This window comes from Spea bombifrons, chromosome 4 (genome assembly GCF_027358695.1).
Source record: "Spea bombifrons isolate aSpeBom1 chromosome 4, aSpeBom1.2.pri, whole genome shotgun sequence".
NCBI classification, from domain to species: domain Eukaryota; kingdom Metazoa; phylum Chordata; class Amphibia; order Anura; family Pelobatidae; genus Spea; species Spea bombifrons.
The window spans coordinates 104,492,969-104,510,443 of NC_071090.1; the positions used below are offsets into that span (position 1 = coordinate 104,492,969).

General features: G+C 42.9%; 1 protein-coding gene across 1 annotated transcript; it reads left to right on the top strand.

The window, feature by feature from the left end:
• Positions 1-1,794: 1,794 nt before the first annotated feature.
• Positions 1,795-15,493, top strand: LOC128492327 (intercellular adhesion molecule 5-like). The gene is made up of 8 exons (XM_053464845.1): positions 1,795-2,103; positions 9,213-9,467; positions 9,566-9,880; positions 11,169-11,456; positions 12,230-12,505; positions 12,718-12,933; positions 13,248-13,511; positions 14,268-15,493. Exons 1-8 carry the CDS (start codon positions 2,046-2,048, stop codon positions 14,456-14,458), a joined length of 1,863 nt encoding a protein of 620 aa, XP_053320820.1. The 5' UTR covers positions 1,795-2,045; the 3' UTR covers positions 14,459-15,493.
• The last annotated feature ends 1,982 nt before the right edge of the window (positions 15,494-17,475 follow it).

Genomic DNA, 17,475 nt, shown 5'->3' on the forward strand with positions numbered 1-17,475 from the left:
AGTTGTCCTCTGAACATTTATATAGTCATCTCAATCAAAAAACCCCGCTTCTGGGGTTCAAACAAGCTGAGACATGCATGCAACAAGGTGTTAAGAGTGTTAGGGAAACCAGAACTTCCGTCCCTCCATACAGCAGTATCTCCAGATGCGTGGGTGCATGCGCTCATCGCCAGAGCCCAGGCTGCCATATTGGATTTGGGCGTTGTGACAGGATGGCTTCACAGGACATGAAAGTAAGTGGTGTGACACCAGTAAGAACACAAAAGAAGAAAAAATATTACAATTTATCCCCAACAAGTCAATGTAACATTGCAATCCCAATAATCCTTCCAACATTCAAACATTCCAAACCCCTTCTTATAACTCAGGGGAGGGCTGAACTGTGGGGCAGGGGGGCAATTGCCCCCTGTGTTGTTCCAAAGTTGTTCACAAAAAGCCAGCCCAGAGAGCATGCAAAGTTACGTGACCCTGCGGTAAAAGCGACGCTGATCACCATTCCTGGGAACATCTGGGCTCTGGCTTCCATTGCGGGACACGGCTAAGACTGCACGCTGACGTCGGTGGGCGGTCCCGCTGATGTTAGTGGGAGTTCCCGCTGACCCCGGGGGCATTCCCGCTGACGTCGGGGGAATTCCCGCTGATGTTGGGGACGGGGAGTGTCAAACCCAGAGAGTTCCCAGGTATGCTGACCACCCTGTGTGAAAGTTTGTGCTGGTGTGAATGTGTACGTGTGTGTGAGGGGAAGTATGCGTTGACATGAATGTGTAAGTGTGTGTTAACATGAGAAGAGCGTGTAAAAATGTACCACCAGTGCATATGTGAGGGACCTATTACTTAATATAAGTCCTCTTATTAACTCCTCATATTGCTTCATATAACCCTTCCCTATAACAATGAAAACCTTCATTATAACCCTGCTATTAGTTTATTTATCCCACATAATTCTGTTTATTATTCTTTACCTGACTTTAACTCCTCCTATTATTCCATATAACACCTCCCTATAATGCCCCTATTACTCTTTTAATCCCTCCCTCTAATGCCCCTCTTGCCCAAACATAACCCCTCATTATAATACCCCCTATCACTGCATTTCGCGTTTCCCTGTAACTTGTGACTATAGATGTCACATTTGTGACACACGTTTGTTGCAAAATTGCGCACCCACCATGGGGGAATTCCAATCGGTTTAACCTCCTGACCGAGCTGTGACTTCTTTTCCGAAAATTAACTAATTTAAAGGCAAGTAGTGGGTTAGATATGGAAACCCCCTGTAGATTATAACAAGTCACGGCAGAAGTGAAAGCTACGCCAGGCACCATGTCATGGAAAGTGACAGAGAGACAGAGAGAGAGAGAAAGAGAGAGAGAAAAAGAGAGAGAGAGAGACAGAGAGAAAAAGAGAGAGAGAGAGAGAGAGAGAGAGAGAGATGGATAGATAGATAGATAGATAGATAGATAGATAGATAGATAGATAGATAGATAGATAGATAGATAGATAGAAAACAACAACATTTGACTATAAAAAGGGATATAGTGGAATAAGTGTAAAAAGGTTCATTTTCATCAAAACAAAAAAAGTTATATTCTAAGAAGTTTAAAGACGTCCCAGTTGTCAGCGTTCTAAATTGTCTCTACATAAAGCGTTACCCGTGTGTTTTGTTAGGGACAGAGCCAAACAGCCCTATCCCCTGCATTACTTACCAACAGCCCTATCCCCCCCCCAGCTGGTGATAGGGAAAGTCCTTCCCCTATAAACCTTCTGTGGTTAATGGGTGGGTTTTTAAAAGCCGAGAGGGTTATAGAGAGTTGCGTTCAGGAATAAAGATTAGAGGAGTAGAGAGAGAGAGGGAGAGGAACTAAGAAACCCCAGAGGAAGCCGAGGACACACGTCAGGACACCCAGACTCCACAAATCGGGCGCTCGCTCTGAACTCACGCCCAATTTAGTCACTTCGAAGAACCTCAGAATAACAGGGGTTAAACCGAGCTCCCCGTCCGCTCTCCAAGGAGGACTCCTGGTCTTGAACTTTTAGAAGCCATCACTATGGGATTTAGGATTCTGTGGCTTCTCGTGCTGCATATATGTTGGATTTCTCCTAAAGGTGAGCCGGGGGGGGGGGGAATATTATAAACATTATCTTTTATTTATACAGCGCCAACAACTTACGCAGAGCTTCTTGCCGTCCGTACATTCAAAAGCTCTGACAAAACCAAAACTGAGGGGTTAAGATACGGAGGGTCCTGCTCGCAGGCTGACAAATGACAGTGGGATGATGGGAGTAGGAGCAGGGCTGGGGTGGAGTACAACTCCCATCATGCTGCATGGATAGACGGTCTCTAGTAAGACAGCTGCCGTGGACTGTAGCGCCTTATCTTGCAGAGACAAGCAATGTCAGGAACGGCAGCTGCCAGGCACGGTGTTAGGTGGGAGGCTATGGGGGGCTACAGCTCTGGAGTCAGGGAGAGAAATGCTTAGAGGGTATTAGAAATTCCACAAGACAGGCAAAGAGATCAACAAGGTAACGAGCCCTGCTTGGGGCTATAGGATTGGCATGCATAGGATGTTCGATATGTACAAAGAATGCGTAAATGGTCAATTACAATCTAATAACAATGTTTTGTGACGTTGGGGTCTTGATACTTTTTATTTGGCAAACATAGAAAAAGATGTAAAGTTGCGGAGGTCTCTTCTTCAGGGAGTTGAATAACAGTAGCTTCTGGTTTTCGTTAAGTTCGTCAAGTTAACCATTTAGTTGCCTTCTAAGCTTCAAAATATTCCCCACCTAGTCACCTGTGCTCAAGCAGAGATTTCAGCGTCAGTAAGGAACGCGCCAACTAGATGTTTGTCTCAATAAATCGGGTTATAAACACTTCGTAGATGGAAAGCATTTATTTTTGTGACATAGGACTGGTTGTGTACTTGAAAATTCAGGGCCGGTTAAAGACCCGCACCATATACACCCAACAAGTGTCCCTATGATGGCGTGACTGCTCCAGTTTGACAGTTAACCCACGCCATCCGGGTCTGTCCCTGTCCTTATCCCCGGAGAACCATAATGCGGTTACCATCCACGGGGTGCGTTTGGTCCGTGTGAGGTGGGGCAGAATTGCAGTAATAGACCTCTGTCCACTTTAAAGCTGCAGTTCCACCTAGTCTGCTTAATGTAATAAACATCCTTCCCTGTGTTGATGAATCCACAAACCCAACCCAGAAATCATTTATTTAATCATATAAAAAAAATTGCACCATTCTTAATTTTTTTGTCGGGACCCCTTAATTATCAAGTGACACAAAATAAATAAATGATCGGCATTGAAAAAAAAACTTCTTAAAAGTTTCTGCAATTAATATTTTTGAGACAACACTTTTAATTTATTGAATGGTGACTGAGGGACATACAACTTCTAATTAATTAATGGCTGGGAACCACCCAGTACCCGGCCATAAAGACCCCCCATAATAATATACGGTAATTATCATCCCCCCTATGTATGGCAATGGGGAGTCATTTTTTTTATTTTTTAGTCCTGCATTATGTGTCTATCTCGTCTCATGAATCACATCTCGTGTTACAATCGTTTCAACTTGTTTGTCAAAAAGTTTGCAACATTGTAGTGAGATGACAGCGAGAACGTTCTGTTTCTTTACAGATTTCTATTTTTTTGATATGTTTCCTTCTGATTATCCAGTGAAGGGCATTAACCTTGCAACATTTTATCAGCAAGAAACAAAAACTGTCTGCGCTTCTTACCCTAATAAAGTTGGCAACAAATATATAAACATAATATAAATGAGAGCCTGTGACTAGCTTAGCGCACTGACATTTTTTCTTTTCCCTGTTTGCAAACATTTTATCAGCGTCAGGCACTTTTTGGTCGGGGAGGTTTGCGATCCCTCTGGCTGCCAGCCCTCTGATATATATATATATATATATAGATCAATTATTTTTTTTAAATGCTCACACGCGGTGCCATGTGGAAGATCGAAAAGGCCCGATGAAAGCCATCAGATAATCTGTATTTAAATCATGTATTCAATGTTTATGGATATTTCATAGCTATTATAGTTTATTTCAGAGGAGAAGTGTTTGAACAAGAGGGTCGGCGGTTCAGATGTCATGTAAAGAGGTTTTACTTTACAGGGAGGGTGCTAGATACATGGAACAGCCTCCCAGCAGAAGTGGTAGAGGTTAATACAGTGAGAGACTTTAAACATGGGATAGGGATATGGCTCCTGAATCTAAGACAAAGACCAACGACTGATTAACTTCTGAGTCTTTACAGCAGGAAAAACAGGCAGACTAGATGGGTGGAATGTTTAATTCATACGGCAGCTTAATGTAATATTATATATAGCCAATAGTTACAGAACTCCATGATTCACCCCCAGGTTAATGGGGTAGAATACTGCCAAGTGTTGAGTTGCCCAACATAATGGCACCCAACCATCCAGGAACAAGGCCTGAGACCTGGAATGAACTGGACCACAATGGTGCGATCTCAGCTTCTTTTGCTGCCCAGTAGAATGAATGAATGGTAGATCAATGAATGAAATGAATAGGGAAGCATCAAGAAAGTGACATTGAAATTATGTAAAAATGTGTTAGAAGACATAATAGTGTCAGGACTATTGAAACAAGAGAGGTCAATATGTCAATATATAGAGTTTATTTTAGCAAGAGAAGAAGCGACAGGACAATTAATTCTGAGGCCGCACACTCAGTAACAGTGCCCGTACTTATCTTTTTTTTTTCATTCCCTCGCACTTATGTGTAAATATGTCCCGGCACAAAAAAGACCAACATGGCCACCTATACCTGCCAACATTTTGGGGGGGGGGAGTACATTTGAATGCAGACTCTTCTGCAAACTCCCAGGTTAGTGAACACCAAGGCAGAAAGATCCCTGCGGAATCGAATAAATGTTCTGGGATTCCAGATGGACAGACGGACATTCCACGGCGTCTGTCTTAATATTGTACGCAAAAACGCGGGAGCCCTTGCTGGAACTGACTGGTGCTGAGTAGACCACGTGGGAGCGCTCTGGAGGAGAATTGTTTGGCCCAACACATCTCCTGTAACCCACAGGGCATTTGCAGGGGGGGCCGCATGGAAATTTAAAGGGGCCACTCAGAAGTGAAATGTGTTAAAGTGCATCTGATGGCATCTGATTAGTTTGACATACAGATAGGAGAGAACTTCATTGGTTCTGACAAACTTTATAACGATAATGTAAGGGGATTTTACAAACTTCATCTTTTCCGAAGTGCTTAACAACTGCATTGATTGAGGAACAAAAAGCACCAAGTATATGTTTTGATGAATAATAATTAATAATAAATTCATTTAACGGGGCTAAAGGCTGTGAAGGTGACAGATCCCCAGCATGGACTGGTTAAAGTAGCCACGCGGCTCCCCAACATTTGACTTGACAGAAAAGGCTAACTCACTTCTTAATTATAATTATAAATGTCCTCCTTGGCCACGAAGAGTGCAGTCTGGATTGTTTTTTAATGGGGATTTATACTCCATAAAGAGAAGCGCAGGATAATAATACTAACGCCATGCGGGCATCCTAATAACGTAGCAGTGCAGGAATGAATACCCACTTCCCCCTCTGTAAATCCTGTTTCCTTTTCATTATTTATTCTTGGAAGGACCCTAAAGCCAAGGCTTTGTTACCCTCACGCAAGAAAGGTATGCCGTTGTGTTTCCCATAGATCATTGTTTACACACCCAGAGTGCTTTAATCACTCACGAGAAACAGTTTGTACTTCATTCCAGAAATGGGAATCGATCCAGTTCATTCTCTCTTAATTACATATTAATAGAACAGGAACATTTTCCAGGGTTCCTGTAACTACTTTATTCCTTCCTGGATTCTGTAAAAAAAAGAAATCCCTACATGAACCGAGTGTGTTTGTGGTCATCGCTGCCCTAAGCCTGACCTGGAGTAGAACTCCTCGGACCTGCCATGACCAATGGGTCCTTCTTTACCGAGAAGAAACGATAGGAAAGAGACCAAGGAGACCTTTGATCTCCAAAACGGACCCATTTTTGCCACAACGCACTACTAGCCAATCGATTAACAATAGCCAATCAAACCAATATATGCTCTGCCTAAATATTGAAGACCCTGAAGCCCCATGTGTTAAAAAGCATGGCAAAACATAGGAAGAATACCCCTTCAGGGCAAAATATACTTAAATGAGTGCTACGCCTCAAAAGTGCATGGATACATCACCCAATCACAATAACTACACTAAAATGTTGTCCATGAGGTACAGGATAATGAAAACCCCATGTTCTTGAAGAATTTGCTGTATTTTCATTTCCTGAAAAAGCACAATTGAGGAACTAAGTTATCTTTTGCTTAAAGTGACAGCAAACCACTCAATATTATATGCCCAGATCTCAGCCTAATAGTATAGAAGGTTACAGATTTAAGCGCAATGTTTCAGCCCCAGGCCCGTGATGCACAGAGCATCCAAAACACTGTATAGGACAATCTGCCCCCAGTTTTTGTACAGAAATTTAGACCAGTCCAGGGAGGCAGTAATGCATGCGGGTCACGTACGTATATATTACTTGGGGCAAGCTAAGGGGATGAGTGAGGGAGGGAGGGAGAGAGTAAGTGAGGGAATGGTGAAATTGTATAAGTCTTTGTGTGTGAGCATGTATGTGTATGTCTTTGTTTAAGTGTGTAAGTATGAATGTGTGTGCGTAAATGTGTAAGTATGAATGTGTATGTGTAAGTGCTTATGTGTAAGTGTGTGAGTATGAATGTGTGTGCGTAAATGTGTAAGTATGAATGTGTATGTGTAAGTGCTTATGTGTAAGTGTGTGAGTATGAATGTGTGTGCGTAAATGTGTAAGTATGAATGTGTATGTGTAAGTGCTTATGTGTGAGCATGGGTGTGTATGTGTAGGGATCTATGAGCATATATGAGTAAATGTTTGCGTGTGAACATGGATGTGAAAGTGTAAGTGTGTGAGCATGAATGTGTATGTATAAGTGTGTATGTGTGTAAGCATGAATGTGTAAGTGGGTGTGAGAGGAATTATGTGTTAACAAGAGTGTCTAAGTGTGTCTTAATGAGTATGTGTGTGTGTGCATGTGTGTTGGCTTAAATGTGAGTGTGTGTGTAAAAATGTGTGCCAGTGCCTAGGTACGTTACTGGGGGGGTGGGGCAAGGTACCGATGGAGGGTGCCACAGATGGGATCCAAATAAAAAAAATGGTGTTTTTCACATGATATCACACCAAGCTGCTAAACTAGAGCTGAATACGGTATAAATATGGCTTCCTGTGGTAGACTTCTAAGTAGAAGAAATGCAAACATATAAACAACTACTTAGTAACCTAAAGTAAATCAATAAAAGAGAGCTGGATATTTAATTACTGCATGTTAAAGAAGTGTACACGTGTGTATGTGCATGTTTAAGTAAATCTGATTCCTTTTGTATGCCTTCAAATGAGATGATCGGATGGGTCACTCGGTTCAACCATACTAGCTCTTCAAATCAGTGTTCAGAATACAGATAACTGATGTATATGATACGGTACACGTGACAGACCCAGCATTATCTATTATCACGTTCCTGTCCTCACTTTATTATTATTTCTCTTTTCCTCTCCAGCCACTTTTACAAAGGCTGTAATAGGGAAACATTTATAATAATTAGAAATGATGTTCTTAATGCTGCGTTTTATTATGTTCAATTCAGCAGAGTCGGTGGAACAGCAGCTTTAATCCCCATAAGTAGCCCTCATTAAAGTATTGAATTACCTAATGGGGACCCCCGTTCTATGAGTACATTCCAAAGAGTATTTATGTATAAGTGAGTAACACTCTTCACCCTAACCACCAATCAGCTGATTTTTCCCTGGAATTTTGTTAAAAAAAATGTTGGCAAGCCCGATGTTTCGAAAGAAATTCGCTTGGCTGTTCTTATCTCGCATCCTGCAGATATTAAAAAAAAAAAAAAATAATTGAATGAGCAAAGAAAATATTCTCGTTTGCTTCAGCCGTTCCCTGACGGCCTCAAGGCCGGTGACGACACGGAAAGGTCCCAATAGCGCAATAATACGAATGTCATAGCTGCCAAATCCCCCGAATTTCCCAGGTGACAAAAGATTTCCCAACAGCTACGCCGGGCACTGAAAAGTAGAGATATGCGATATAAACGGAATTTTCTCGTTGCCCGTGTTGCTGAATGAAATATACGTCACTGGGGGGGGTAGGTGTCCCATCGCAACGACCCCAACCCAATGTGTGCCGATCAGGACCAATACGAGGACTTTTAGTCTAGTTTAGGCGTGGCGATTACCAAATGCCTGCATTTAGCTTTTTTTTTCGGGAAGACATTCCTATACCTATTGTTCTCCCATCCCCTGTATTCCATAATGGCGTGTAACGTACGCACACGGCTTCCTATGTGTGTTCCTCCGAGCTGACGGACCGTTACTGCTGATCGTGTTTGTTTATAGTAACTAACGTTGGCATGTCAGGAATCGGGATACGTTTTTCCTCTCCTATGATCGTGTCACTTCAGCCGTTTCCTAAAGCATTTTCTATGACAAAAGGAATTAAGTCAATTAAAATTAAAAAGTGAAAAAAAATGTAATATTTTATATTTGTCTATTTATAAAGTCATTTATTTTGTTTAAATAGCCTAGAACAAAAATGTTCCAATATTTCTGCGCGTGTGTGATCCAGATTGAAATAATACGTTCTCACCAATGACATAATGATGTGACGCTCCATTGTGGGCCATTATTAGCCTAGAGTTGCCCAACCCATGGCGCGTGGCTCTTTCGCGCGGCCATGCGCAGCCAAGGAGAATGGTAATCGTGCTGCGCAAACTGAAAATATAATGGGTGACGCATCGGGTATAAGGATTTATCCCATAATAAAATCCCCCAAAAAGTCACGCAGAAAATTCATCATGCACGCAATCAGCAATTTTTATTTTTTTTGTTGAATGCCAACGTTTTGACCAAAAGATCTTCGTCTGGGTCAAGAAGGCCTGCCAGTGTTTTCCTTTTTTTTTTTTTTTGGCCCTGACACAGACCCTTTGGGGAGGCTCACCCATGGGAAATTAAATTAATGGCCTTTTGCTAACTAAGGTTGTGAGCACCATCTTTAACCCATTAAATGCCACCGTGTCTGTCCTTTCGTGCATCCTAACTCTTGTTTTCGGGAATTTCAGGAGCGTCGTCCTGCGATGTAAATGTTGCGGAGCAGCAGTTGTTTGCGGAGCGGAACGAGTTTGTCCTCTTAAACTGCACGTCCGCGTGTTCGCCCTTACACTGGAAATCCCCGCTTCTGAAAGACAACAGGACGGAGGGCGACGGATGGATATCGGTCATGGTGAAAGCCGAGCTGAAAAAAGAAAAGGCCTATTGCAATTATGTATACCCCAACGCGACGCTGATTACAAAGGCGGTGCAAGTCATTGGCTACGGTAAATGATTTATATCGAATAAGGGGTGCCACCGCGAGAAATATCTTACAAACACCACAAAATAACAACTCACCAGAATCTCTTTTATTTTATTTCAGCCTTTCCCAGCGGGGTGGCAATAGACATGCCGGATTTACTAAAAGAAGGGGCTCTGTATGATGTCACGTGCAGTGTTTACGGGGTAGCACCCATTGATTCTGTCACCGTGTCGTTGACAAGAGACGGTCAAGTGAGACAGGAGAAGAGGTTTGACAACGACAGCCGGCAAGGGATGGTTAATGAAACGGTGACATTCCAGTTTATGGCGCGACGGAGTGACAACCTGAAGGACTTCTCCTGTGAAGCCACCCTGGAACTTGGCACTTTTCTCACCCATACGGTTTCATCTAACAATGTCACCGCTAGGACATTCAGTAAGTGACGCCGTTATACCTTTTACTGGGTAGCTTTTCGATGGCCGTATGTTTCTATTCAAAGCTCTTAACATTCACTCTTCCGGTATCAAACTGTGCAATGTTCTTGTGTTTAAAGGGACTACTCTGTCCTTGGGGCCAGTTCATGTTTAACACCCATGTCCATCCCACTGCCCCACCCATCACCCCGCGTTAAGCTCCTCCCATAAGCACACCTTTGTGCGAATAGGGGCAAGCCTAGGGTTCGTGTATCATGCATACATACTAACATGCCAACTCACTCTACCACCATACACACACACATGTTCTTTCTCCTCCTCTGCCCCTTCCTGGCACCACAACCTACCATTGTTGACTCAGGAGGAGGTGGGCTGGCGCCATGCTCACTCGACGTCCTCACATACTATGTCTGAGCGCTGGGATACGACATCTAGTGTCCAATAGGAGATTCAGCGTGTTGGCCCTAAGCAAGTACAGCCGGCAGCACTGGCCTAGCGCCATGCCTCTGTTTACTTGTCTCTTTTACCGCTTGGATACAATTAAAACATTTGAATATCACTTAGAGGAAAAGGAAAGCTCATGTTAACTCCCAAGATCCTCAGCCAGATAACAAAATGGGTGATGAAGGTTTGTTTTTGTTTGATTTCCTTGACGATAGCCGTTTCATGTGCTTTGCTAAGAGTTTTGCAAAGCCATCTGGCATCGAAAGGCTCGACTTCCTTTTGGCCTCTTGACAATTACGACAGAGACCAACATCCTAGTAGGATGTGAAGGGATATTTATCTCCCCCACTTAAAAAAAAAGGAAGCAGACATTGTAACACGAGCAAGGATAATGGTTACATGTAGTGAGATCTTCAGTGCTATCTGGTGGTAGGAATCTCAAGTAGTCTTCACAAGATGAGTTTGTCCAACCTCCGATGAGACCTTTGGTCAACTTTTTCTGGCCAAGACTTAGTAGTCCTGTACTCGACTATTACATGATTGAGTTTATCCAATATAGAGAAACTGCTGTTTCTATACTTATTATTTGACTTTTAGAACCCTGTGATACCCTCATACCCACCCAACATTCTAAGCTTCCAGAATAGAGGAACACCCGTGAAGGAAAGAGGTATTCGGGGCATAAAAAAGCAGACTCCCTTCATAAAGCCTACATAATTACTTTTGCTAATTATAATTCATCATTAAACCAGGAATAAGGTATGCTTTCAGTATTTATAAATTGTAGAAAAAACTGTAGCATGTCTGAAATCACATTGATTACATGTATAGTTTTGTTATTACAGGTCTACCAAATAACATGGAAATAATCTCGAAGGTGTGGATCGAGACAGGAGCCACCGCCGAAGTTAAATGCGTGGCGCCCAAAACGTTCCCCCCAGAAAACGTGACGATGGAAATGCGTTTTAACTTCGATCCGTTGAGTCTGGATACGATCGTAAGGCCGGACGGCACGGTGGAAGGGAGAAGTACGCTGCCTTTGAGCAACGTGCCAACTGGGAAAAACGAGCTTGTCTGTGAAGCAGAGGTTTTTGGCTTCGCAAGAAATAGTTCCTTCGAAGTCAATATTTATGGTGCGTGCATCTATTAAATACATTAATAAACCAAGCGTAAACGCGGTGTACAGGGTGGCGATGGTCGGGCAGACCTGGCATTCTAAGTCTGCTTGCCCCGCGTGTGGTGGACCACATCCAGCCAGTCTGAGGGTGTAGGATCTAAGTTTAGAGATGGTATCACCAGTGGTCTAGTGGGGATGCCAAGAGATTTGTAACACAAGACCAAACCGGGAATAAACACTGGCACTGGGGCTGTAAGACCAGCCATGGATAACTCCTTGACATACAGTTACGCATGGGTACAGGAGCCACCTTTACTAGACGTAGAAGTGCAGTGTGTGGCCGTATATGATCAGCCGCGTGCTACAATACAACACATTGCTGCATTTATAACACAGCTATGGTGCCTGGGAGCTTCCCTGGAATGGTCTACACCTCCTACTAGACATTGGCGTTATGAAAGGGGCAAATAACACCCTTATTACATCATAAATTGGAACAGGGAGTGGGCAGAAGCGAATGAGACGTGGATGGGGTGACACCACTGCTCTGATCCAGAGTATAAAAGGCTGATACAGAGGACCGGCAATTTCATTTGATACCTGGAGAGGTCTTGGTCATGCATATATAGTCCAAAGAATCATGAAATATGATGTAGGTATTCATCTAAAAAATTCTGACAATTCTTGGAGTGAAATGGACTAATATTTGTTTCTGTTAGACAAGGATATTGATTGACTATTTCCCTGTTGTATCTTTCCATAACTCCAAGTGCTATTTATCCTCAACAGAGCACCCAGCCATCGCATACGAGGTATCGAAAGACGGCATCGGTTTGGGTGAAAACATAACGGCATTTTGTAATGTAACAAACGCTAACAAAGAAGTGTATATAATTCGCGTCTTGGAGAGCGGGCAGGTCGTGTGTGAAGATGATAGATTTGGAAGACTCGCGTGCGATATTACTGCCGGCCGCAGATTGCCCGAGATGATTGTTACGTGCAGGGCTTACCTCATTGAGAATGAAAATGTAACCGAAGAGGAATCTAGAAAAGTTTCAGTATATTGTAAGTAACGTTTGACGCCGACATTATCTTTAGATTCCATATGGGATCAAACGTACCCAGTAATGGTGGAAGGGTTGAAGACCATATTGACCCAGTGATGGTGGCGTGATTAATGGGTTAAAGGTTTAGTACCATGACAATGACATGGTTTACTCGCACATTTCCAAGTCTAGTCATTAGAGTAACTGTTACGTTGGGTTTCTATTCCACAGATCCTCCACAGTTCACGGATAATCTTTGTCCAAACAACGTCATATGGGTAGAAGGAAAGACTACGCATCTCCCCTGCGAAGCCGAGGGGAACCCATTGCCTTCGGTGACATGTAATCTGCCCGACAATATAACGAGGAAACACTCCGGTGCTTATACATGTGAAGCTACGAACGGTCATGGGAAAGTGGAGAAGTCTATAAACCTCATAGTGCAATGTAAGATATATTATTATTATTATTATTATTATTATTATTTTTGTTTATTAAGTGCCAACAAATTACACGGCGCTGTACAATTTAAATGGGCCAGTTAACACATACATAACATAAGGTGTTGAGACCATGAACCATTCAAGGCCAACTCCAACTTGGCCCTTCTTGCAAGAGCAATTTGGTATATTATATGTAATATTCATTTATTGATATCACCTGCATCTCACTGCATGGAGAATAATCCTAATCATACGTTTGATTCCTTAAAACCAGTCATTCATCACCATAACCCCGTTTTTTTCTTTATTTACTGTCAGATAAGCCATCGCCACCTGTAGTAACCGTGGCTCCCAGCGCAGAAATTAGAAACGGATATCCTTTCAATCTGACGTGTGAGTCGGACGCTCTTCCCGCTTCCGAGTACAGATGGAGTCTCCCACCCGATGCTGTCGTGATCTCGTCCTCGGATAACAGCTCCATCACCATCACCCACTCGACATCCTCCCACGGCGGGGAGTACAGGTGTGAGGTCAGCAATAAGCACGGATCGGCAACAGCAAGCGTCAATGTACAGATTACGGGTAAGCGTAGAGAGTCAACACCTGTACGGACCCTAATCTTTAACTAAAATAACTCTTAACTATGCATTTGCTAGCACACTGTATGGCTGAAGTGTTTTGCACTTTAAAGTTCGAACTTGTCAGTGCCATCTTTGCCGAAAGCGTGTCAGTACCATATTTGTCCCCAAAACAGCTTGCCCACGCCATGTTTATCCCCAAAACAGCTTGTCAGTGCCACTATGAACTATGGGGGAGGATGGTGGTTTAGGGCTGGTTGACTGCCTCAGTGCCTGGACAGGTTGCCATCATCGAGGGGACAATGAAGTCCCAAGACTATCAAGGGATCAAATGGGACAATGCCAGGGTGGCTGCCCGCAGGAAAATGCACTCTGGGCTTTTGGAGCGGCCCAGTCAGAGCCTGGATCTTAACGGCGGTTCTACCATTTATTAAATCCGCCAGCTCTGCAAATGTTTAATGGGTTCAATGAAGACATCAAAGATGATCATTGTGAACCCCCTGGCAACAGGACCCAGCATGGCCGGTTCCACGTTGATACAATGTAACAGTGCGTACACCACGCTCCCTCCCAAATGATATATTAAAAAAACAAAATGAATGTAGTTATACTAAAAGTTTCCTTATTCCATGCATAATTCTATTACAATGTGTTTAATTTAGACCTGTCAGCAACAATATTCCAACGGAGCGGGTTTCTTTTTTTGGGGGGTCCAAAACATTGTTATTTAAATGTCTCTCTTGTTTTATTTTTATGACAGATAACACCTGGCTGATCGCTCTTATTGTCAGCGTGGTCGCCGCCGCTGTCCTGCTATCGGCTGGCCTGGTTTTTTACTGGTTATGGCGAAAAGGCAAAATCGGGTTTTACCGCGTAGAAAGTGCGCCGTGCAAGAGTGACTCCGCGAACGAGATGACCGAGCTGAGCAACGGGCACCAGCTGCAAAGTTAGATTTCCAGAATGTTGTTCTCTTTAGGACAGTAAGATTTGACGCATTGCCTTGTATGTTGCCGCCAAAGAATAGGAACGCTGTTCATCGTCTCCGCTAGCAGCGTCACGTTCCTTCACACACACACAGCAACGATTCTTAAAACGATGGGGAAGGAAACTTTGTGAACGTCAGAAGGATGAAGAAAAAAGTATTATGTCGTCTATCGGTGATGGGTCGGTTAATGCCCAACACCGAATCTCCAAAATCTCCACCCCACAGCTCAAGATTATTATTATAGACGGTCAAGGCGGCCATAATGCGGCTATAAAGACTACAGAATGGACCTCCGATCTGAAATAGCCATCAGATAATTTGTTTGTTACCTAAGAACTGTTGTTTTTTTTTGTGTATAAGTTAAAATTCACCAAATTGCCCACAGCAATGTAAAAGGTGGGTTCCAACATCATTCATTTCACTCTCTAGAATGATAGTTGCGGTTGGTACAGTTTATCGGGCCAACAAACAAAAAGATGTAACGTTGCGTAGCTGTTCAGACCTCCTTTTCAGATGGAAAAATCTGTCATTTTAGTGTTCCTGAAGACTTCACCACATTGCATTTGGCCAGAAGACACTAATGTGTGATGCGGTCTGATTAGATACACAGGCAAGGGCATTAAGAAGAATGTACACATTTTAATGTTGCAGAACACTGTGATACACTCATACCCAGCAAACACTGTGACCGTCAGGGTTTGTCTCTGAGTCTCAGGGGTTTTTTTTAACCACAAACTCAAGGTAAACAGGCAGATTGTCAGGTTCTCGCACTCTGGATGACACCTTCTTATACGGTTTGGACTGCTGCTTGTCCCACTGCAACCTACCCCCAGCATTTCAGGTGCCCCTTTGTTGGGGGTGAAGGCAGGGTAAAATCTAGAGATGGGGCAAGGGAGTCTACCCCTCGTGTATGACACTCACAACTGTCTGAGATAATGGAGGCATTTGGGAGGTATAGTGCTATAATTCATCTGAAATCCCTGCTTGAATGTAGGTGTTGATTGTTTGTTGTTAGAACCATTCAGGTGCTCAGTGGGATTATTGCAAAGTCTATATCAGATTCAGGGACTCTATGTACCCCGCGAGTGATTAAATATCTCCGAGGAATAATGTAATACGGAATGCTAGACTATCAGCATTGTTTTATGGAGATCGGGTCTTGCTCCAGATCCTCCTGGGCTTGTATGATAAACATACGTTTATATCTGAGTAGGGCTTTACATATCAATTCAGATTTAGCTAAAGCATTTAAAACAACGCCTTACGGGAGACCGGCATATCTGGGAACAGGCGGGGGAGGGCTGGCAACTTCTGGCCAGGGAAGCAGGTAAAGCCAAGCTTTAATATGCACACACATACACACTAACACACACACATACTTACACTAAGTCTCACTTACGCACTTATGCTAACACACGATCCCTATCACACACACTTACTCATATACATTAATCCTCACACACAGACACACATACACATTCATGCTCACACCAAACACTTACACATTCATGCTCACACCAAACACTTACATACGTTGATGTTGCCTGCTTTCGTCGAGAACTCATATACCAAGAACCCTCCACCATTCACTGGATTCCTAAACTACAGAATGACTTCTGAGCAAACTGCTTGGGCTGTCGGCTAGGTCCAATAAAGGACTACACTACGGCAGCAAGTCGACGGTTTGCGCTCCTCACCTTGGGATAATCTTCAGCTCGTAGAGCCTTTTCAGCATTATTATTGTTTTTTTGGTTGTATGGTTTTTTTGGATGTATTTTTCTGCTGTTGTCAATCATCTTCGGTGCAATACCTATTTACAAAGATGCTAATGTAAGTAAAACTGTGTTGCATTAAAGTTTGAAAAATAAAAAAAATTTAACTTCTTTTTCCCCTTTAAAAATGGGGTACCTGCTAGGCCCCCTGCTTTCTAATTTGAGTATTGATAGTAAAGAAAGAAGAAGTAAAATTTAAGAAGTAAAAACCATGTTCTGATGCATGAACAAACCTCGATTTGTGGAGTCATTCCCTGATTTGGGTTACAAGTTGACTCATTAAGTAATGTGCAATGTCAGGCAGCAGCTGCTAAAGCTAACCACGTAATATCATTCTCTAAAATTATTATTATTATTATTATTTAAATCTTTTTTTTGCAGGGGTTCTTCTTACCAAAAGCAATTTCTGTTAAAGGGACACCACAGACGTCATCAGCACTTCAATGCTTATTAGCTACACGGCCCCTTTAAATTGTAGCGGCTATATTTTCTGCAGAATCTGCCCAAATGCATTTGCCCCTGCCCCAAGCTATTTAGTGTGCAAACACATCTCCCCGCATCAGATTTACCCACGGCCTGTTGGCTTCAGCGATTTCAATGGAACACTGAGGAGGAGGGTGGCTGCAGCACCAGGGCTGCAGCTTCTAGGTCAGCCATTTTTTTTTCTTTTGCATATTTGTTACTCACACGAGGTTAGGGTTACTCGCGCAGTACTTTCCTATACATTCTTCTATAACATTTCACTGTCCATTTAATTCACGCATTGCATAGAATACACATTACGTTACAATTTTAAACTAACCCAAATACTTTTACCCGAGACATCTAGCGGCTACAGGTTGTCTGCTGAATTCAGTAAAGGTTGGGTTAGCCGCGTGTCTAGAACACCACTTTTAAGGATTAGTTACTTAGTCTTATTTCTACCTAGATTCTGTCCATTTTTGAGCTATACATCACAAGCCATTTGATTCCTATAGCTTTCTCTATTTCATCATGGCTCCAGACTTTTGTATAAGGCAGCTTGAGAAAGCGCTTGCTTGACTTGTAAGCAACAATAATATTGGTCCTTTCCTGGTAGATCTCCTTGACAGACAGAACATGTGCTTAAAATTTATTTCAGGCTTCCCAGGGCTGTCCAAGCTCGTATTTCAGAACCATTTGGCTCTCTCTCTAGACTCATCACGCTGAGAATCAAATGCTTAAACGCTCTG

Bases quoted from the DNA above. Each gene is read 5' to 3' on its own strand.
- LOC128492327 (XM_053464845.1), top strand. From the start codon at position 2,046: ATGGGATTTAGGATTCTGTGGCTTCTCGTGCTGCATATATGTTGGATT. The intron at 9,881-11,168 runs GTAAGTGACGCC...TTGTTATTACAG, and splicing joins TGTCACCGCTAGGACATTCA to GTCTACCAAATAACATGGAA. The intron at 12,506-12,717 runs GTAAGTAACGTT...TCTATTCCACAG, and splicing joins TAGAAAAGTTTCAGTATATT to ATCCTCCACAGTTCACGGAT.